Below are 22,472 nucleotides of genomic sequence, written 5' to 3' on the forward strand. Positions count from 1 at the left end.
TTTTTAATAAGCTAGTTTGACCATTATACATTTCAAACAAGTGCTTAGAATAATTTTGGTTAAACAAAGTATGTAAACATTTCTGAAAATAGCTCTATTTCATGTCAGGTTTAAAGATGCTCAGCAATTATTTCTAAATCTCTAAATCTCACTTGGTTTATTTAATATATTTAATGTAACACTTAATGGTGTTTGGCTTTGCAAGTAACCCTTAGGTCCCATGACCCAAAGTAATTCTAGGGCTTTATAGTTTTTGGATTTGAATCATGCTCTGTGAGGCTGGAATGTAGGAGCCTTAACTGGCAAGTGAGGTGAACTATGGCCTTCTCACGTTTCCTTCTCAGTTTGACTTGGTCTCTTCTACATGCTGCCAAGTACTAGATAAATCAAGAAATGCTTTATTCTTTAAAATAAAAAAAGGTAGATAATGTCAATCAAGAGAGTGAAAACTAAGGATATGCTTGGGGAACACCTGACTCCTCAAGAAGAAAAAAAGCTAGGAACATATACAAAGTATGAAAGATTTCTTTCTTTTCTTTTCTTTTTTTTTTTTTTTTTTTTAAAGATTTTAGTTATTTGACAGAGTGAAAGAGCACAAGCAGGGGGAGCAGCAGAGGGAGAGGAAGAAGCTGGCCCCCTTCCTAGCAAGGAGCCTGCAGTGGGACTCGATCCTGGGACCCTGGGATCATGACCTGAGCCGAAGGCAGATGCTTAACCATCTGATCCACCCAGGTGCCCAGTATGAAAGATTTCTATATCTGTGAATTTCAGAATATGCAAATATTTCAGGACCTAATGTCTGCAATTGCCCAGAAAGTAATGTAAAGAAATAAATGGCACTGATGCTCAGCAATTAAAAGTGAAGGCCTGTCTTGAGAAAAGTCTGAATTGTTGAAGACAGGTCATTAGAGGGAGAGGGAGGCTGTCTGTGCTATCAGTGTGCTAGAGGGAGGGAGGGAAGTCTTGGGATGCACATGTGAGGAGGGGTTAGCTTTAAAAAGAAGGAAAGAACTGTAGCTTTGGAGATGCAGAATGATTTTGATTTAACAAGAAGAGTGGATGTGTTTATGAGCGGTAAAATTATGATTATTTCATTGAAGTCCTATGTTATGGGATTAGGGAAAATATAGAGGTTTGTTGAAAACAGCCACCAAGGGCAAATAGGGATTGAAGCAAAGTATGTGAAATGTGACTGCAGGATAGCAGTGAGGATCTAATGAAAGTCAAGAACTCAGGTCTCTTACATCAACTTATGTTCTGCAATTGTATCAATAGCACAGACAGATCTTCTTAGGGCCCCCCCCCCAAAAAGATTCTGTGTATATAACTAAAACTTCCTTTATTCATCAGCTTTCCAGGTCAAATAATTCTAAATTCCAAATGAGCAAGATTTTCCTGTTGGTTGTCAGCACTCTACTTACTCTCTGATCTTCAGGACTCAGCTCAGACATCAGCATTTCCGTATTGTACGTGCTCCATTCCCAACTCCGGTTGACAAAATACTCTATCATGGAAACAGTTTTTAAAAGCCGATTCATGATCTTTGTCATCCTGGGGTAAACATCAGGTAGGAACAAATATCAGCACACCACTGATGGCTGATTTCCCTGTTACTCTATAGGATGTGTGACAAATTACTTTCGAGAAAATATAAACAATTTCACTCTTTCCCCCATTTCCTCATTAAAACACGGATTTTTTCTCTTTCCACATTAACTCTCTGTTGAATGAAGGAAGGGGATGAATCTAAAAGAGTTTGTTCTATTACTCATTTTAAAACCACCAAACTCCTCCTCTTCCTCTTTACTACCTTCTCTTAAGAGTAGCAAACATTTAAAAAACCCAGCCTGATACCAGAAAAGAACTTACTAGGTGATAGCCCAGTGTCTGGCACTGTGCTGATACTTTAAAAAATTATCTCAGCTAGTTCTCATAGTATCTGTTAGGTAGGTATGTATCTACATTTTATGAACAGGCAAAGTGAGCTTAAGATAGATTAAGTGGCCATGATAATATTAGCATCAAAAGGAAAACTCCAACCCAGTTTTGATCAACCTGGAAAAGCCTCTGCTTTTGTAATCTCACCACTCTGTCCCATTACTTCCCACGGCTGGCATCTTCCCATCCTGGGATCAGGACGTGGACCAGCTCCACTGTGTGAACTTTCCAACTTTAAAGGAGTTTATGGAAAACTTTCATAGTTGCTCTTATTTGATCCTCACAGGTAGATCTATGTTATCTTCATCTTACAGAAGGATTGACAGGTTCAAGGTCACACAGCGAATGCATCAACCTAGATCTGGCTACAAATCACTTTGCCCTATAGAATATTTGGCCTTTAGAACATTTATCTTAGGCCAGTTTTAGCAGTAGTGATTCCTGTAGTTGACCCAGTAATGACTTGTGATGCTATTTTGGGAATTTGGTCTTATTTCTGGTCAAATCCTAATGCCCATATACCTAATAACTTACGAGGGACTGTCCTCATCGTATCATGGGAGATTCTTAGGCAAAAGGTAGACTCGTTATTCCCTGATACAAGCATCATAAAAGGGTTCCATTTGGCTATTATCATCTTACATTTTTGCTATCGACTGAATATTTATATCCCTCTCCTCTCCAAATTCATAGATTTAAACCTATTCTCACCAGTGTGATAGAATTTGGAGAAGACTTTGGGAGGTGATTAGTGCCCTTTAGAAAGGAGACCCCAGAAATCTCTCCTGGCCTTTCCAGCATGTGAGGACACAGAGAGATGGCTATCTAGGAGCCAGGAAGCAGGCCCTCAGCAGATGCTGAATCTACCAGCACCGTGGTCTTAGACTGCCCAGTCTCAGAAATCAGCTTCTGTTGTTTATAACCAACCCAGTCTATGAGATTGTTATAGCAGCCCAAATGGACAACAAACTTTATCCCTCCTACAACTCTGATGTCATTGATGTGACTTCAAGAATTTATTTTAATTTAAAAAAAATAATCGTAGAATGATATCCTGCATAGAGGAATATATCAGCATAATAGTATTTTTTCTTAGAAAGAATACATTTTTAACTTTCAGATACAGAAGTTCTTAACACATAAAATGTAAAACCCATAAAGGAAAAGTGATTCATTTTTTTCACATAAAAATCTAAAACTTCTTCAGTAATGACTGATTACTACAGTCTATGCTCTCTTACATAAAACCTTATAAAATAGGTATGATTACTGTCCCTTTTTACAGGTGAGGCAGTTAGGTATTAGAGACAGTAATTTAGGGCTCATATAGCCCTTGACTTGGTAAAGCCAGGATTTAAATATGTAAGTCAGACTCTAAACTCCATGCTCTTAAGAAAACCTACATTGTAGGTAGTCCCCTTGTATTAAAAAAAGTTTCATAATCAAAGCTATGAGATAAGAAATTGACTCGGAGAAAATACAATATATATTTATGCACATAAATATGAGTTTCTGTAAGTTAATAAGGTCAACCCAATAGAAAAATAGGTGAGAAGCAGAGGCAGACAACTCACAGAGGAGAAACCTTGAATGTCCAATGAACAAATGAAAGCCCAGCCCCTCCAGCAATCAGGGGAATGCAAATCAAAGTAACAAAGAGATGCCCTTCATTGCCATTAGTTTGACAAGTCAAAAGATTGATTTTTTTTTTTGCCAAGTATTGACGAGGGTAATTAAAAACGCATTTTTACCCCCCCCATGCTGATGTGGTAGTGCAAAATGATAGAGCCTTCCTTTAGGGCAACCTAGTGGTAGTTGCAAAATCCAGATAGCCTCCAATCCAGCAGTCACACTCCTCAGCATCCTCACCAGACCCAGTGGTACATTCCCAAAAAAATGCACGTGCACTGATATTCATTACCCAATTGTAATAGGAGAAAACAACACTAGGCAGAATGACTTAGATTTTCAAGGAAAATTAGTGAAAAAATTTGGAAAATATATAAGCTTGATTTACACACATGCATGCACATACCTCAAAGCAAAATTATATTTATATATGTCTATATATGGTTGTAAATGCATAGAAGATTACACACAAACATACCTGGGAAGGGAGTCTAAAAGAATTCTAGCATTTTCTGCCATAAAGACGATTCTTAAAATTCCTCTAGAAACCTACCCATTTCCCACAAATATTACAATTTAATTTCTCAAAATTCATAAAGATTTTTATTGGCTCCCTTCCTACTTACAGAACTTTGCTCTTTATCCAGGTCTTCTTCCAACCCTCATAAATTTTAAAGTCTTCAGCATTTCTGCCTATAATGTTTGTTTTTCCTTTTTTCCCCATCTTTATTTAATAAGCCCCATACATATATTTTCCCCATAGCCACAGCATCTCCTTTTCACCTTGCTCAAGAAGAACCCGATGATTACTGAGTTATGAGCTCTAAATACGTTCTCCGCAAATTTGGATAAATGCAACATTACCTAAGTTTTAGCCATTTGCACTGCTAATCAATGCCGAGAGAGACTTCTTCCTATAAAGAGACTAGCATAGAAGGCAATGCTATTCATGCTTCCAATGCTTGTTTGCAGGGATTGCCTTTGGTAATTATAATAATGATGACTCTTCAGACGCAATAGAAAATTCTTCAAGTGAGAGAGAGAAAGGGATAGGTCCTATATCACACAGCTAGATGGCGACAGAGCTGCCTCAGCATCAGCACATTCTACCTTGTCCCCTTTAATTTCTTTACTCACCTCTAGGTGGCAGTAACTCTAGTTCAGGTTTCTCCAGATCTTTCCTCTTTTCCACTTCTAGACTACTCTATATTCTTCTCTTAGCTTCTATTTCCTATTTGTAAAATTGGTGTAATGAGTACATCCTCTCTGGATTGTTGTGAGAATGAAAACGAGATCATCCCACGTCATCCCGTGTGTGTGTGTGTGTGTGTGTGTGTGTGTGTGTGTGTGTTACCGTTATTGCACACTTTTAAGATTACCTAACAGTTTAGAAAGCCCCAGACTTAGAGTCTCAGTTGCTTTGCTTTTTGGGTGGATGATTACTTGCTGAATTCACCAAACAAGTTTCTCAACATTTAACTTCCTTTATTATGACAGAGGATTTTTAAGGTAGGGGTCCCTTTGGGGATTCTCATTACTACTGCTTCAGTTGGCCCCAAATTTATGTAAGATTCAGTTGTCACCTTCAAGCCCCAGATGAAAGAAGGGCTAAGGACTTCGGGGCCCTAGTCTTCCATGCAACAACACTCTTAAAGCAACTGACCCGGCTTCTCACCTGGGCTTCCTTCCTGTGAGCCGCAGATAGAAGTCGTAGATGATGGCAGGGGCCCGGTGGCTGACTGCATTCCAGTACTGGCTTGTGATGGTGTTGGCTGTGAAGTCTGCGTTTGGCCTCCTAAAAGCTCTCTCCAATGGGACTTTTTCAAAGGTTGCCAAGACTTGGAATCCTGGGGAAAAAAATAGAGTACAAGTCTAGGAGCATATATAGTGGAGGGCATTTGCAATGGGTCAAAATGATAAAGACCAGTGATTGGCTGTGTAGAGTCAAGAATCGATCTCTGAGAACAATATTAAGATATTTATGCCAGGCAAGAGGTCACCTATAAAATCAAATAACGAGAATGGGTTCTGAATTGGGTCCTTTTCCTGAAACCTTTATCTAAAACAACTTCTTGGGGAAATAGTTTCAATCAATACAGTGAAGTATTGTTCAGAAAAACTTAAAATCCATCATTTGGTTCCCAGGTTATTTAGTCTATTCTGAAAGGCTCAAGACAGAGCCTGAGGGCCTTATTTCCAAGGTTGGATCATTAGTTGTAGAACCATCAGTAAAGTTTCTTCATATTTACTTAAACCTTTATAAAGGGCTACTTAAAGCTTCATAAAGGTTTAAGTGAAAAAGAATATTAAGGCAGGATTCCCTTGTGTTGGTTCACTTTAGATACCAGTCTTTTACTTCTTTGGTATTTCTGCTTCTCTGGGAATATCCCAGACTCCATTGTCCATCCATTCTTGTCTCCAGATTTTTTTTCACAATATTTTTTATATTATTATGTAGATAAATTATGTAGATGTATTATTATGTAGATAAATTATGTAGATAAAACCTAGATAAAAGTTTAAAAACTTTTAATGTACATTTGTAAAATAATTCTTTTCAAATGATATTAATTCCAATTCAATGTTGATTTTATCTATGTAAAAATTTCAAAGAATATACCTAAGTTCATTATTCAATTATGATGAAGATATCAGTTATTATGGTAATATGATTATTGTCCTCCTTAAAGTATATTACTTGGAAATCTATATAAAATATATATACCTTATACAGAAGAGATTCTCAAGAAACATCTGACCTAGGAATCTGACTCTTTTTCCTCCGAGAGGGATTCATATTCACTTTTAAGAATCACTACTGGAATGGGTACTGTACAGAGGCCAGAGACCTGTCTTCTACTTCTGTTTGAGGTACGAGCCCTCCATATGAATTTGAATAGATCTTTTACTCTCTTGGGGCCTCATATATAAAATAAAGCAAGGCCACTAGATTATTTTTAAGATTACTTTCAACTATGACATTGTATAATTTGATAAACAGATAATAAGAGGTTTTGGCATGGAAGAAGACTTTTGAATTTCAGAAATGGAATTTACATGTAGCATCTTTTTATTTAAGAGCTTAACATATCTTCTTTGCTTCTATTAATGCTTGTTTTTTAATCCTGTTACTGAGGTAGAGGAGATTTATTTTTATTTCCAAATGTTTTCAGAATTATTTAGATATATGATCTAAATAACTGGATATATGATCTAAAGAATTTTGATGGCAGTAATTTCATTTTTACTGAAGTAACAACTTTACAAATAGAATAGCATAGCAGAGTGCTCTGAAATGGAAATCAGATTCTAACAAATTAAGTACATGTGATTTTTTTCTATATCTAGTACCTAAATAAAACTAGATGATCTCAAAGTTTCAGATATTTGCAGAAAACCAACTCCTAAATTGACAAAGGAGTACAAGATTGGTTAGCTAATTTTCAATTACATGCAGGATTAATTACTGCCATTCAACAAGATACTTTCGAGGTTACACTTACGGCTCACTGTATAAATCGATGAAGAGTATCACTGACTCAATACAAAAGATAGCATTATTGAACTCTTTTAAATCTACTTGGTTATTGATGATCTCACAGTTGCAGTGATGTAGCCAGGGGACAAAGGACGTGTGTGTGCGTGAGCAGCCCCTGCCTCAGCATGAGGGGCATTTCCTCACTGACGTTACTTATAACTGCTGACTTTTACTTGGTTTTATCTATTTTTAAAATCTTTATAGCCAGTGGACCCCTTATTGCTTACAATCATGCACATTATTCCCACTAACCCCCTTTCTTTGAATCTCCACAGCACATTCTAGTTAACTCTTACACATTTATAATTACTATTTTATCTTTTACTTATTTTTTGTTTTTTTTTCTCCCATTAGACTCTAAGCTCCAAGACACATTTTGTCACATTTTTCCCCTGTGGTAGACACTAAAACTGTACGGGCAGATGCTAATAGTTATGTAGTTACGTCTCTACAGGCACTTACCCATTTTGCCCCAATTACAAGGATTGAGGTTACCAGATGTACAGTGGTAGATTAATGTTGACTTAGGTCTGGAAAATGAAATAAAAATTAAATAAATACAACAAAATGGAGGACGAATGAAAGATAAGGAAAAACAACATGTAGGCAAGGATGTTTCAATAATTCCTATAACTAGGTCAATGCTCCATCTTCTGTTCCTTCTTTGGGTAAAAATGCAAAATGGAAGAAGACGAGGAAAGTGTGCATGTGCATATGAAAGAGGGCTCAAATAAGTTGATGTATTTAGGAGCAAATGGAGGTACCATGACAATGAGAAAGTAGATCATATTGTTAACTTCTAGACATGTTTATTGGGCAAAATATAGGCTATGTTTTCTTCTAGGTCCAGTTCAGCCCTGCTGGATTGGAAAACAACTAAATGGCTGACTTCAAATAAGAAAAATTTAATTCTGTTTGCCATTTACAAACAGAGTCAAATATACAAACAACTTTTTTTTTTTTGTACTAGGAAATAGACCCCCACCCCCCATGGTGATATGAACTTTTGGCATATATCAGGAAATGAGCAGCTGTATAAAAAGAAAAGATGCCCTTATTTCACCTACTTTTATCTCCTTTGCCTTAAAAAAGGAAGCTGTATTTTAGATTACTGAAAAGAAAGGAAAGCTTTTTTGGGTTAGGATTTTAAGGTTAAATGATTTAGAGTTTGTTACTTTATGCATACGTGATGGCATATTTGGAACTATGTAAAATATTGAGACCGATTCTCTCTGACATTTGGGGTCTTCTACAGTCAAATGCATATATTTTGAAACTAAACCTAACATATTCACCCTCCTCCTCATCAAATCTTTGAAAGCTGGCTTCTGCATGCGCACCTGTGAACGGCTGTGTACCATCCCACAGCCAAGGTGAGATTGACGACTGTATCAACGGGAATTAAATCTGCCACAGCCATCGGAGCACCTCTTATGGACCGAAGAAACCCTTTGCCAGCCTGCACAGGAAAAAGAACATTAAATACTGAACCAAGTTTTAAGTAACAGCTGGGGCTGATACTAATGCTGCTCGTAATAATAGTTAACACTGACTTGCTGCTTACTAGGTTATCGGGCTAAGGCTGACTTCTCTCAGCCTATCCAACCCCCCAGCCAAGTCCATCTCAAATGACAGCATTTCCATAGAGGTCCTCAGGGTCTGTTAGGGAGTGGAGTTCCTCAAATTTGTGAGAGGTTAATATGTTTAGTTAATTAACAAACACCAAGGATAGTTTTTCACATTTAAAAATTAATTCATAAGATATCTTAAAAACTAAGGTTTCCCAAATTTCCCATTAATATTAGTTTACCATTTATTTATTTATTTATTTGAGATAGAGAGAGAGAGAGAGAAGAAGAAAGAACGAGCAGGGAGGAGAGGGAGAGGGAGAAGCAGGCTCCCCACTGAGCAGGGAGCCCAGACACGGAACTGGATCTCAGGACCCTGGGATCATGACCTGAGCCAAAGGCCGACACTTACTGACTGAGCCACCCAGGTGTCCCTTAGTTTACCATTTCTTAAGTGAAGTCATTTTCTGCTAGTTCTCACTAATTTACAAACAATAGTAGACCCTAAAAGTTTAAGAAACATTTTTAAAATGAATAAAATTCTACCATTCCACAAACACTCTTTATTACTTGGGAAAAGGCCACCACTTTTTGTTAAGTACCTTTGTTCACTTCAAAGATGTTATATAAATGGAAGAATTGGGAATTATTCACATTAATAAATAAGTCATGCCAACAAATAAGTAGGTTAATAGTCATGTTTATTGACTTTATGAAGTTATTGATACCCTTCATATTTCCAGCATTGATTTGCAGTGGTTAGCACTTTCCTGTGTTCCTAATTTCTATTTTCTTGTGACTGATTCCCCTTCCTTTGTAAGAAATCAGTGAAAAGGTTTAGAAAAGCTGCATCCATGTGCAGCTTTGTAAATAATATAATAAAACTCACTCTAGGATCATCTTAAAATAATTATGTTCTAAGTTACCAAATGTTCACCCCAACTACACTTTGAAGACGAAAGAGTTGAAGGCAGGTAGAGAACAAAAAGAGAGGGGCTGCTAGAAAGAAATCAGAAAGCAGTTCATTGCCACTGTCTTTGACAAGTAGTCATAATTCACTCATGTTTGTATGTTAGTCCATGTGGGCCCTAGCTCTGAGAGGAACAGAAGCAGTCTGAAGCATGACATTTCTAAGAAGATTTACACTCAGGGAGAGACTGAATTCCTATTCATTGTCCTAAAGAGCAGAGAGGCCGTTCTGGTCCTATAATGCTTCCATGTGAACTATGAGCTGGGTCACGCCTCACCTCAGCTAGACCGGCCTTCACTGCAGTAAGAGGCCCACAGAGGGCTGCTGACCTAGAAGCCCTGCTGCCATTTCTTCTTGTCTGGGAGAGGAGTATTGGTGAAAAATGTTTTCTGTATTCATTGATTTTTACATGCAAAAAATTTGTTCTAATTGGTGATTCTCTTTCTTGTATCTGTTGAGAACTAGTTATTGATGTATTTTTATCATACATAAGATTTCTATCCACACACATCAACTCTTGAATGTGTATTATAATCAAGAGTTGAATAATCTTTGAGAATGTGATTTTTGTTGCATCTCCAGTTTGCTATACTAATTCAAGCGATTAATAAATAGCGAAAAGGAGGCAACACTCCCATCTTGTGGTAATCAAAGGGAAATGCAGACATGGTCCTTGATGCTCAGACTTCCCAAATACAAAACTCCTAAATAGTAACTGAGGATATCACAGTACCTCTGTTTTCCTGATAATAAAATCTACAAATAATAAAAGTAATTTCATCATGCCTCTATTTCCCAATCAGCAAAATTGAGATTAAGTGGCTTCAATAGTAGTTACTAAAGTAACATTTATGGTTTGGGATCAATGAAGCTAAATCAACACTAGGCATTTTGTTACCATTCCTCCACTACCTTTCAGGGAGTTATTTCTACATTATTATACATACATACCGCAATAATGAGCCCACTAGGTCCATTTAAGTTATCAACCCAACCCTATAAGGAAAAAAGATCTCAGTTACACATGTCAGAAAATTATAATACATCCGCAACGTCTACAGTCTGATCTTCGTAAGTTTCAAACAAGAGCACTGAGACCCCAGCTGACAGAACAGTCTAATGCAATATATATAAGATCACAAAGATCAGTGGAAAAGCACTGGATATTTCTGCACTTGTGCAAGAATGAAAATTCTGCCAGCATCTTTTTTTCCTGGGAGGAGTCATCGGGAGTTTCAGGTTATTTTATGACATCTTAGAGGTTAAACTGAACCTTGTCTTAATATCATAACTTGCTAACCAATTCATTAACCATCACTTTTCTTCACCTCGGGCCTGATTTTCACTCTCCAGGGGAACACTACATATCAAATATGATTTGTAGGAAGGATCCATTTCTTGAAAATTTGAAAAGACATAGCTTCCATATTCTATTTGTATTGGCTTGCTCAGAGATATTCTCAGGAAGAATATGTTCTGGAGCAGTTGGAGGAAAACGTCTTCTTGAATTTGTCTACTAAGCCCTAAGCAAGTCAGTTGACCTTATTATGTCTGTTTCTTTATCTGTAAAAGTCAAAATGTGTGTGTAAATAGAAGAGGAGGGAGAAAAGAGAAGATGGAGGGCTTAATATTTGTTCTACCAGGGATCAGGCACTACACTAAACACTCCTCGTACACAGTCTCATTTGATCAGCTCTTCAAAGTGGGTCCAGTATTGGGCTAAAATAGCATTAGCCCAGTTTTACAGATGAGACTGCTCAAGAGGCTGCATTTTCAGTAAGCCCTAGAGCTCAAATTTTTTTGGTCCTAAAGCTTCACAGAATTGCTTCAAAAAAGATGGTATAAACTCAGTGTACTTTCAAAAGGATAGAGCAGTATACAGATGCAAAAATTATTCCTAAACTGAGAACCTTCTGTTAACTTTGTGATTCTTATTTACCCTGATGGTTGTAATACTACCAATTTGGCCATCAAGAGCATTCTGGTATATTTAAACTAAAAGTGGGGAAGCCAAGAACTAAAACTATCCCATGGGAATTTTCAGACGAGGGTTAATGATAAGCTAATTTAAGACCTCCACCCAACTCTAGGATAGGCAGTGTAACCCCCAGAGGAGCCTCATGCTGGATAAATCCTGAACCAAATGTGGAATTTTGTACTAATATAATGGGTTCGTATTTGATATGCTGCACTCAGCTATACATTCTGAGAAGAGAGAGAGAGAGAGTGTAAAGGACCTCTTCGGAAAGTAATTGGGCAAGAAAGATGCTGGTTTGGAAGCAAAGCAAGGAATCCAGGCGAGTGGGCTTACCGGGAAAGGCTCCTGCCAGGTTGCTCCCACAATGGAGGGCCTTATGATGGCAATGTTTAGGTTCCTGCTCTCCTGCTGCACCACCATCTCTCCCAAGGCCTTGGTGTACGTGTAAGTATTGGGCCGATCCCCGATCAGCTTGGGTGTGATCTCATCAATAATAGCATCGTCTAACCACCTAAGGGTAGTCAGAGTCAAAAAGAATTCTAGTAACATATGTTAGACAATAGACCAAAAAAAAAAAAAGAAAAGAAAAGAAAAGAAAAACCCCAAAACACAACACAATCAAACAAGACTTTCCCTTTCTCACTTGAGTTCTGGAATCCAGAACAGTCACAGGATACCAAGGCTGATTGGGCATCCATCCAAATCCTGCGCACTGAATGAGCTCTTGGCTCAGCAAAGCTAGACCCAGTCTTACCACTTGAGTCCAGCTTACTCCCACCTAGATTGATAAATTCAATAGCCATGCCATCTACTACTTTATTACACACGATCTCTAATTATCCTCAATATTTTCTCTCCAACTGGCTCACTAGTACACCCATGGGGACATCGGTGGGTGCTGGCTGTGCCCCTAGCATGCCACGTGCTTTGTTCGTGGAGCTTAGAGGCTCTCACCCCGTGTGCTTTGGGGGCGGCCCCACTCACCAGTGCTGTCCAATTCACACCTACTGTACCAATCTTGCAACCATTAGCTTTTCACTTTTAAAATTCCATTCAGTGCCTCAACAAATAAAAGCAACAACATTTGGCAGACTTAAAATCTGTTTTAGCAAATCTATGAAATGCATTTTGAAGCTATATTTACAGTATATGGTAATAGTTTGGTAATTATTTCCAGAGATTTCCCAGGAATTCTGAAGTTCTCTAGTAGCTATTAATAGTCTGTCAAGTGTAGTGATTATAGTACTCTGAAGCAGCTTTAATAGTGATGGTTGAACACCTCTACTTACAAAAAGACATGTATCATGAGTGAGTTACCATGACATCCACCTAATCTCTTTTTTAAAGATGTCAGCACCCTTTTGATAATCCCAAAGTCTATCTGCACTTCTTGAAGAAAGCAAAATCATTGTCAAATACTTAATGTTTCTCTTAACTGGCAGATCCATTTGGTTAACCATTTTTTATAATATAGTTTTTTAAAAATTAGGCTACCTTAATTTGTTAGTGTGATTTTTCTAATCGATGTGCTTGGTACATTTATTCCTACTTTAAAGGACTGAGCTCAGTCATACTATTTTGATTGTAGAAAAATCTTAGCTATTACCGCTTTGCTCTCATGACAAATTATTGAACATTTACAATATGCTTATAGCAATACTTATTCAGAAACACAACTCTTGGGGTGCCTGGGTGGCTCAGTCGTTAAGCGCCTGCCTTTGGCTCAGGTCATGATCCCAGGGTCCTGGGATCGAGCCCTGCATCGGGCTCCCTGCTCGGCAGGAAGCCTGCTTCTCCCTCTCCCACTCCCCCTGCTTGTGTTCCCTCTCTCGCTGTGTCTCCCTCTGTCAAATAAATAAATAAAAATCTTAAAAAAAAAAAAACACAACTCTCAATTTTAATAATGCTGATTTGATGTTGGAGTGGGACATGAGCCCTGTCTATAATGTTTTGGTTTTCCTTGCTTTGCTGCTATTAGTGCTGAGTGTTTTCTAGATACTTTTCTAGATGCCTTTTGCTTTACATAGAATAGGGAAAAGTTGAGAAGTTCCTAGAACGAAAGCAACTCCAAATACTTAGGAAAATGGAAGATTTTCTAATTACATGGCCACCTGACATTTGGGATAAAGTGTGTGGGATAATGAAGACACCTCTCCATTTTATGGTGATGTTACCTTTCCCTCATCTTATTTGATGGTCGACAGTGATGGTCGACATCTTATTTGATGGTCGAACTGACCTAAGACCATTTTCTTTCACCTGCAAACACACACAGATTGCAAAAACTGGGTCAGGAGAATAAAGCCTGATTTCAATAAGGCTGTAAAGAAACAAATTCTAAGAACACATCAGAACATAGGCATGCACTAAGATGATACGTCGCTGGGACCAGCTGTTGTCATTGATGTTGGCGTGCATGGAAAGGGTAACACTTAGAGGCTTTACCAAGCTTGGTGAGTTAGCTTATCTTAGAAAATGTTGGTTTTAGGGCACCTGGGTGGCTCAGTCAGTTGAGCATCTGACTCTTGGTTTCGGCACAATCTCAGGGCCAGTCTCCACGGTCAGCAGGGAGTCTGCTTGAGGTTCTTTCTCTCCCTCTTCCTTTGTGCTCCCTCCCCCAGATCAGGCTCACACTCTCTCTCAAAAATCAATCAATCAATCAATTTTTTTTAAGAAAATGCTGGTTTCATAGATTTCTAAGAACATAACTGCAAAAGAAGTTGCAGTGCTCTGTAAATGGCTTGCCTCTACTATTCGTGGCTCTGCCTATTTTCCACTGAATTATCTTCTCGATTCCTCAATTTTTACTGGTGAAAAATGGCGATCATTATAGCTGTTCTAATTTTCATGTTATCATGAGAACAAACAGGAATATTCACAACTGCACTTAAAGCTATTTGACAAAGCAAAATGAGCCAATAAACCGAAGGCATTTTTATGTTTGGTAAAACAACGAACAGGCATGTAGCTACAAAAGTAATAGTTGGTTATCATTTCTGCTGCAGGCAAACAGCTCTGGACCCATCTCATCCAGCCACTTCCTGGGTTCAAAGAGGACATTGGTGTAAGAAGGACACACATGCATTGGTTAAGTGATACCCTTTTGGGGACCTATAATCAGTTCATGCTTTTCTTTACCAAAGTGTGATTTGCTGCTGTTTGTTCTGCTTGTTTTTAAAACAGTAAATAAGTTGGCATGGAAAAAAGACACTCCATAAATAAAAGTACATTTCTAAAATTAACCAAATGCTCTTCAGGTTACCTGAGATGTTTTGAACCCATAGGTCCCAGGTTCTAAACTTCTACTTACGTTGCTTCAAAAGAAGCAAAAAGTTAGTGAAGATTTCAGAAAGCAATGTACACACAATTTCCTGTAAATATTACTATCTTTTTTTGGGGGGGGAGCTGAAACTTACAGAATCAACCTCCTAATATCACTAAAAATATCATAATTTTGGTATTTACTAAATGAAATAGCAAGAGGAGTGTGTATTTTTCATCCTAGTTTTCTTAGGCAAAAAGCGGGGCAAGACTAGTGGCATATCAGGTGAAGTGTTTTGCAGAGTAAGTACTGGACATGCCGCTTCACGGTCATGTTTGCTCTCTCCTTCTCTCATCTGATTTAGGTTCTTCCCTTGATTCTTGTAGGTACTTGCTCATGTGTCAGTTTCCCCATTTTATAATGAGTCCCAGAGAGTAAGGATTATGTTTCTTCTCTCCGTGTCCAATCACTTTCTGCGCCTAGGCACCTGCTCCCTTATTCAGTCCGTGAGGGCTCTCCCACACCACAGTCTTGATTGGCCAGTTTGTGTTTTGAGTAATGTTTTGGGAAATTGAGATGGTCACTGGCAGGACAGCCCAGGTGAACTCAGGAGGAGGTGGGGTTGGACGGAGACTATGGGGAAGGAAAAAAGGAAGGGAGGGAGGGAGGGAGGGAGGGAAGGGTTGTGTTTGTAGAGAATGAAGCAAAATTGGAAGTTAAAATATCCAGTTGGCAGTGATGACAAGTGTTGAAAAGCTGAAAGGCTAACTGTTGACTAATTTCAACATGGCAGAGTTGGCTTCAGAGTAAATTTAAACTTTTTACTGGGGAGAAGGGTATACCTGTGCCTAGTGCTCGTAATGAACTGGCCTCTGCATTTCCCTCTAGACTTCTACTGAGCACCTATTCTGGCCTCCAATGGCCTGATAATATGAAAATTATTCAGTCTGTCTAGGAAACAGTCTAACTCGGCTCTGACTTGTATTTAAAGCCCGATAACATTAAAAGTACACAGAATTTTGTCAGCAGCTTAGATGCCATCTTAAGCCTATACAATCCTGACAGTAAATCCACAAATATCAAAATGAGTGTTTTCCTTTCCCCTGGAATAGATACACTTTCTTAGTATTAACAATGTGTTCATCAGCACCTCTGCGAGACTACTTTCCAAAATCTGACTTCCTTTCCTATTTCTGCCGCAGCTGACTGCTGTCAGTGTTTGATCAAAAACACCTTTTCTTGGTGGAGAAGAGAAATATGGCAGAGGACTAGGCAGAGGACCTATTCCAACCAGTTCCCGGAATTGAGCTGGATATCTACCAGACCACTCTGAACACCCAAGAAATCAGCCTGAGATGTAGGAAGATAAGTCTGGATCTCTACAGACAGAATATGGCAGGCGGTTGGTTTCGAGGTATGAAGCAGGGAGCCTTGATTCTGTGGGCAGATATCGGAAGATAAATGGAAGGGTGAGGGAGCTGTGGCGATCCTACACCAATGGTGAGTGATAACCTCCCACGCTGGGGATGGGGCACAGACTCACAGACCGGTAGCAGCGGGGAAAGGACTTTGGGGCAGCCCCCCAGAATGAAACCCAGACTGGGGGTGGCTGGCGGCTTTAGAAGCACAAAGGGCGGAGATGTGCCCCCGTGCCTCGACCTGGGGGTGAGGACTGGGAGTGCTGCTGAGGGGCGCACAACCCAGGATGCTGCAGTTTATAGCAGCACAGACAGAAATGCAGATAGTGTGGTCTGGAGAGCTCACTGAAGAGCAGACTGCGATCCCTCTGCTCTAAGGCAGAGGACTGGAAGTGATCTCTTCTTCTCTGACTCTTGGAAGAGACTCAGAAAGCTGCCAGGGGAAGCCGCAAGAGAGCAAAAGCCCCCCAAAAACCAGTTTTCACTGAGCCCTTCCCTCCCCCACAGGGTGCAGAGCAACTCTGCCCAAACAGGGTTGCATGAGTAAAAGCCCAGCAGGCCCCTCCCCCAGAAGACAGGCTGGGAGAACAAGAGGCCGACAACCCTAAGGTCCCTATAAAACAGGTGCATCTTGCTTGGGTTGTGGTCGATAATTTGGACTCTGTACATTCCCTCAATTATCTGTCAACAGAATGACTAGGAGGTGGAACCCCCAAAATGGGAAAGACTCAGAGACTGTGACATCTGCCACAGATTTACAAATGGATACAAATATAACTAAAATGTCGGAAATGGACTTCAGGGTAGGAGTTGTGAAGACAATAGCTAGAATGGAGAAATTGATTAATGGCAACATAGAGTCTCTAAGGGCAGAAATGAAAGCTGAACTGGCAGAATTTAAAAATGCTATCAGTGAGATCCAATCTAATCTAGATAATCTAACAGCTAGGGTAAGCGAGGCAGAAGAACGAATTAGTGATCTAGAAGACCAATTAATAGACAAGAAGGAAAAGAGGAGGCCAGGGAGAAACAACTCAAAATCCATGAAAACAGAATCAGAGAAATAAGTGATACCATGAAATGTTCCAATGTCAGAATTATTGGGATCCCAGGGGAGGTGGAGAGAGAGAGAGGACTAGAAAATATATTTGAGCAAATCGTAGCTGAGAACTTCCCTAATCTGGGGAATGATACAAACATTTGTGTCCTAGAGGCAGAGAGGACCCCTCCCAAGATCAAGGAAAACAGGCGAACGCCCGGCATGAAACAGTAAAACTTGCAAATCTTTGAACCAAGGAAACCATCTAAAGGGCAGTTAGGGGGAAGAGATTCCTTATGTACAGAGGGAGGAACATCAGAATAACGTCAGACCTATCCACAGAGACCTGGCAAGCCAGGAAGGGCTGGCAAGACATATTCAGGGTACTAAATGAGAAGAACATGCAGCCAAGAATACTTTATCTGGCAAGGCTGTCATTTAGAATGGATGGAGAGATGCAGAGCTTCCAAGACTGGCAGAAACTGAAAGAATGTGACCACTAAGCTGACCCTGCAAGAAATATTAAGGGGGGTTCTATAAAAGGAAGAAAGACCCCACGAATGATATAGAACAGAAATTTACAATCTATAGAAAGAAGGACTTCACACGGCAACATGATGACAATAAATTCATATCTTTCAGTAATCACTCTCAATGTGAATGGCCTAAATGCTCCCATAAAACGGCACAGGGTTGCAGACTGGATAAAAAGACAGGACCCATCCTTACGCTGTCTACAAGAGACTCATTTTGAACCTAAAGAAACATCCAGACTGAAAGTGAAGGGATGGAGATCCATCTTCCATGCCAACGGACCTCAAAAGAAAGCTGGGGTAGCGGGTGCCTGTGTGGCTCAGTTGTTAAGCATCTGCCTTTGGCTCAGGTCATGATCCCAGGGCCCTGGGATCGAGCCCCGCATCAGGCTCCCTGCTCCATGGGAAGCCTGCTTCTCCCTCTCCCACTCCCCCTGCTTGTGTTCCCTCTCTCACTGTGTCTCTCTCTGGCAAATAAATAAAATCTTAAAAAAAAGAAAGCTGGGGTAGCAATTCTTATATCAAATTAGATTTTAAGCTAAAGACTGTAGTTAGAGACACAGAAGGACACTATATCATTCTTAAAGGGTCTACCCAACAAGAAGATCTAACAATTGTAAATATCTATGCCCCCAACATGGGAACAGCCATCTACATAAGCCAACTGTTAACCAAAATAAAGAGTCATATAGATAACAATATGTTAATTGTAGGAGACCTCAATACTCCATTCTCAGCAATAGATAGATCATCTAAGCAGAAAATCAACAAAGAAACAAGAGCTTTGAATGACACACTAGACCAGATGGCCCTCATAGATATATACAGAACATTCCACCCTAAAATAACAGAATACTCATTCTTCTTGAGTGTACATGGAACTTTCTCCAGAAAAGACCACATACTGCGTCACAAATCAGGTCTCAACTGATACCAAAAGACTGAGATTATTCCTTGCATAGTCTCAGACCATAATGCTTTAAAACTGGAACTCAATCACAAGAAAAAATTTGGAAGAAATTCAAACACTTGGAAGCTAAAGATCACTCTGCTCAAGAATGTTTGAGTCAACCAGGAAATCAAAGAAGAACTTAAACAATTCATGGAAACCAATGAGAATGAAAACACATCAGTCCAAAACCTATGGGATACTGCAAAGGCGGTCCTAAGGGGGAAATAAATAGCCATCCAAGCTTCACTGAAAAAAATAGAAAAATCCTGAATTCACCAACTAACTTTACACCTTAAGAAACTAGAGAAAAAGCAACAAACGATGCCTAAGCCAAGCATTAGAAGAGAAATAATTAAGATTAGAGCAGAGATCAATGAATTAGAAACCAGAAACACAGTAGATCAGATCAACGAAACTAGAAGCTGGTTCTTTGAAAGAATTAATAAGATCAATAAACCACTGGCCAGACTTATCCAAAAAAAAGAGAAAGGACCCAAATTAATAAAATTATAAATGAAAGGGGAGAGATAATGACTAACACCAAGGAAATAGAAACAATTATTAGAAATTATTATCAACAACTATATGCCAATATATTAAGCAACCTGGAAGAAATGGATGCCTTCCTAGAAACCTATAAACTGCCAAGACTGAAACAAGAAGAAATTGACAACCTGAAGAGGCCAATAACCAGTAACGAGACTGAAGCAGTGATCAAAAATCTCCCAAAAAACAAGAGTCCAGGGCCTGATGGATTCCCTGAGGAATTCTACCAAACATTCAAAGAAGAAATAATACTTATTCTCCTGAAGCTGTTTCAAAAAATAGAAACAGAAGGAAATCTTCCAGACTCATTCTACGAGGCATTACCTTAATCCCCAAACCAGGCAAAGACCCCATCAAAAAGGTGAATTTCCAACTGATATTCCTGATTGAATATGGATTCTAAAATTCTCAACAAAATCCTAGCTAATAGGATCCAATGTATCCTCCAATACATTAAAAGGATCATCCACCATGACCAAGTGGGATTTATCCCCGGGATGCAAGGGTGGTTGAACATTCGCAAATCAATCAGTGTGATAGAACACATTAATAAGAGGAGAGAGAAGAACCATATGGTCCTCTCGATGCAGAAAAAGCATTTGACAAAATACATCATCCCTTCCTGATTAAAACTCTTCAGAGTATAGGGATAAAGGGAACATTCCTCAAGTTCATAAAATCCACCTATGAAAAACCCACAGCAAATATCATCCTCAATGGGGAACAGATGAGAGCCATTCCCTTAAGATCAGGAAGAGTCAAGGATGCCCACTCTCGCCACTATTGTTCAACATAGTACTAGAAGTCCCAGCAACAGCAGTCAGACAACAAAAAGAAATAAAAGGTATTCAGATTGGCAAAGAAGTCAAACTCTCTTCGCAGATGACATGATACTTTATGTGGAAAATCCAAAAGACTCCACCCCCAAATTACTAGACCTCATACAGCAATTCAGTAATGTGTCAGGATACAAAATCAATGCACAGAAATCAATTGCTTTCTTATACACTAACAATGCAACTGTAGAAAGAGAAATTAGAGAAACAATTCCATTTACAATAGTACCAAAAACCATAAGATACCTCAGAATAAACCTAACCAAAGAGGTAAAGGATCTATACTCTAGGAACTACAGAACACTCATGAAATAAATTGAAGAAGACACAAAAAGATGGAAAAACATTCCATGCTCATGGATTGGAAGAATAAACATTGTTAAAATGTCTGTGTTACCCAGAGCAATCTATACCTTCAATGCCATCCCGATCAAAATTCCAATGACATTTTTCAAAGTCCTGGAACAAACAATCCTAAAATTTGTATGGAACCAGAAAAGACCCCAAATTGCCAAGGAAATGTTGAAAAAGAAAAACAAAGCTGGGGGCATCACATTGCCTGATTTCAAGCTATATTACAAGGCTGTGATCACCAAGACAGCATGGTACCGGCACAACAACAGACATATAGACCAATGGAACCCAATAGAGAGCCCAGATGTGGACCCTCAACTCTATGGTCAAATAAGTAGGAAAAAATATGCAAGGGAAAAAGACAGCCTCTTCAATAAATGGTGCTGGGAAAATTGGACAGCTATATACAGAAGAATGAAACGCAACCATTCTCTAACACCATACACAAAGATAAACTCAAAATGGAAGAAAGGCCTCAATGTGAGACAGGAATCCATCAAAATACTAGAGGAGAACGTAGGCAGTAACCTCTCCGACTCTGGCCACAGCAACTTCTTTCAAGATACATCTCCAAAGGCTAGTGAAACAAAGCAAAAATGAACTTTTGGAACTTCATCAAGATAAAAAGCTTCTGCACAGCAAAGGAAACAGTCAACAAAACAAAGAGGCAACCCACAGAATGGGAGAAGATATTTACAAATGACATTACAGACGAAGGTCTGATTTCCAAGATCTATAAAGAACTCAAACTCAACACCCCAAACACAATTAAGTCAAAAAACAGGCAGAAGACATGAACAGACACTTCTCAAAAGAAGACATACAAATGGCTAGCAAATGAATAAATGTTCATCATCATTAGCCATCAGGGAAATTCAAATCAAACCACATTGAGATACCACCTTACAGCAGTCTGAATGGCAAAAATTGACAAGGCAAGAAACAACAAATGTTGGAGAGGTTGTGGAGAAACGGAACCCTCTTACACTGTTGGGGGGAATGCAAGTTGGTACAGCCACTTTGGAAAACAGTGTGGAGGTGCCTCAAAAAATTAAAAACAGAGCTACCCTATGACCCAGCAATTGCACTCCTGGGTATTTACTCCAAAGACACAGATGTAGTGAAAAGAAGGGCCACATGCACCCCAATGTTCATAGCAGCAACATCCGCAATAGCCAAACTGTGGAAAGAGCCGAGATGCCCTTCAACAGATGAATGGATAAAGAAGATGTGCTCCATATATACAATGGAATATTACTCAGCCATCAGAAAGGATGAATACCCAACTTTTACATCAACATGGATGGGACTGGAGGTGATTATGCTAAGTGAAGTAAGTCCAGCAGAGAAAGTCAATTATCATGTGGTTTCACTTCTTTGTGGAACATAAGGAAGAGCATAGAGGACATTAGGAGAAGGAAGGGAAAAATGAAGGGGGGGAATCGGAGGGAGAGATGAACCATGAGAGACTATGGACTCTGAGTGACTGAGGGTTTTAGAGGGAAGGGGGTTGGGGGGATGGGTAGCCCAGTGATGGGTATTAAGGAGGGCACGTACTGCATGGAGCACTGGGTGTTATACAAAAACAATGAATCGTGGATCACTACATCAAAAACTAATGATGTATTGTATGGTGACTAACATAGCATAATAAAATAAAATAAACAAAAAAAATCTTTTCTTTTTCACATGGCAGATTGTGCTTCTAGACACCAGGTAGCTTCAAGAGCATGATTTTTAGTAGGTACAAATCTATCGGGAAGTTTTAATTGATGAAAGCCTCTAGGAATGACGGGGCCAAGTGAGGAGAGTGGGGAGGCCAGGGCACATCAGTGACTGGAATATGAATGAACCCCATGTCAAAGGAGAGCCGTTAAATGAAAAAGCACTTTGAGGCACTTTTCCCCAAAC

General features: G+C 39.2%; 1 protein-coding gene and 1 long non-coding RNA gene across 8 annotated transcripts in view; one reads left to right on the forward strand and one right to left on the reverse strand.

The window, feature by feature from the left end:
• Positions 1–22,472, reverse strand: part of FAR2 (fatty acyl-CoA reductase 2) — a 141,164-nt gene that overhangs the window by 3,919 nt on the left and 114,773 nt on the right. For all 5 annotated transcript variants that reach the window (XM_025879954.2, XM_073877762.1, XM_073877763.1 and 2 more), the window contains 6 exons: positions 11,955–12,132; positions 10,595–10,639; positions 8,446–8,564; positions 7,568–7,635; positions 5,243–5,414; positions 1,422–1,551 (listed from right to left, as the gene is read on the reverse strand). In XM_025879954.2, the coding sequence (XP_025735739.1) occupies positions 1,422–1,551; positions 5,243–5,414; positions 7,568–7,635; positions 8,446–8,564; positions 10,595–10,639; positions 11,955–12,132 (712 nt within the window). The remainder of the gene's footprint in view (positions 1–1,421; positions 1,552–5,242; positions 5,415–7,567; positions 7,636–8,445; positions 8,565–10,594; positions 10,640–11,954; positions 12,133–22,472) is intronic.
• On the forward strand, positions 1,460–14,754 carry LOC141370147 (uncharacterized). 3 transcript variants are annotated; one of them, XR_012373947.1, is made up of 3 exons: positions 1,460–1,567; positions 6,357–6,438; positions 8,427–8,562. It is a non-coding gene; the product is annotated as an uncharacterized lncRNA (long non-coding RNA). The 3 variants fall into 3 exon arrangements; XR_012373949.1 differs by lacking the exon at positions 8,427–8,562 and adding an exon at positions 14,627–14,754 and having other exon boundaries at positions 1,497–1,567; positions 6,302–6,438; XR_012373948.1 differs by having other exon boundaries at positions 1,497–1,567; positions 6,302–6,438.

The sequence above is a fragment of the Callorhinus ursinus genome, unplaced genomic scaffold, assembly GCF_003265705.2.
Source record: "Callorhinus ursinus isolate GAN/ISIS: 27379988/994484 unplaced genomic scaffold, GSC_fseal_2.0 scaffold27, whole genome shotgun sequence".
Taxonomy (NCBI): Eukaryota; Metazoa; Chordata; class Mammalia; order Carnivora; family Otariidae; genus Callorhinus; species Callorhinus ursinus.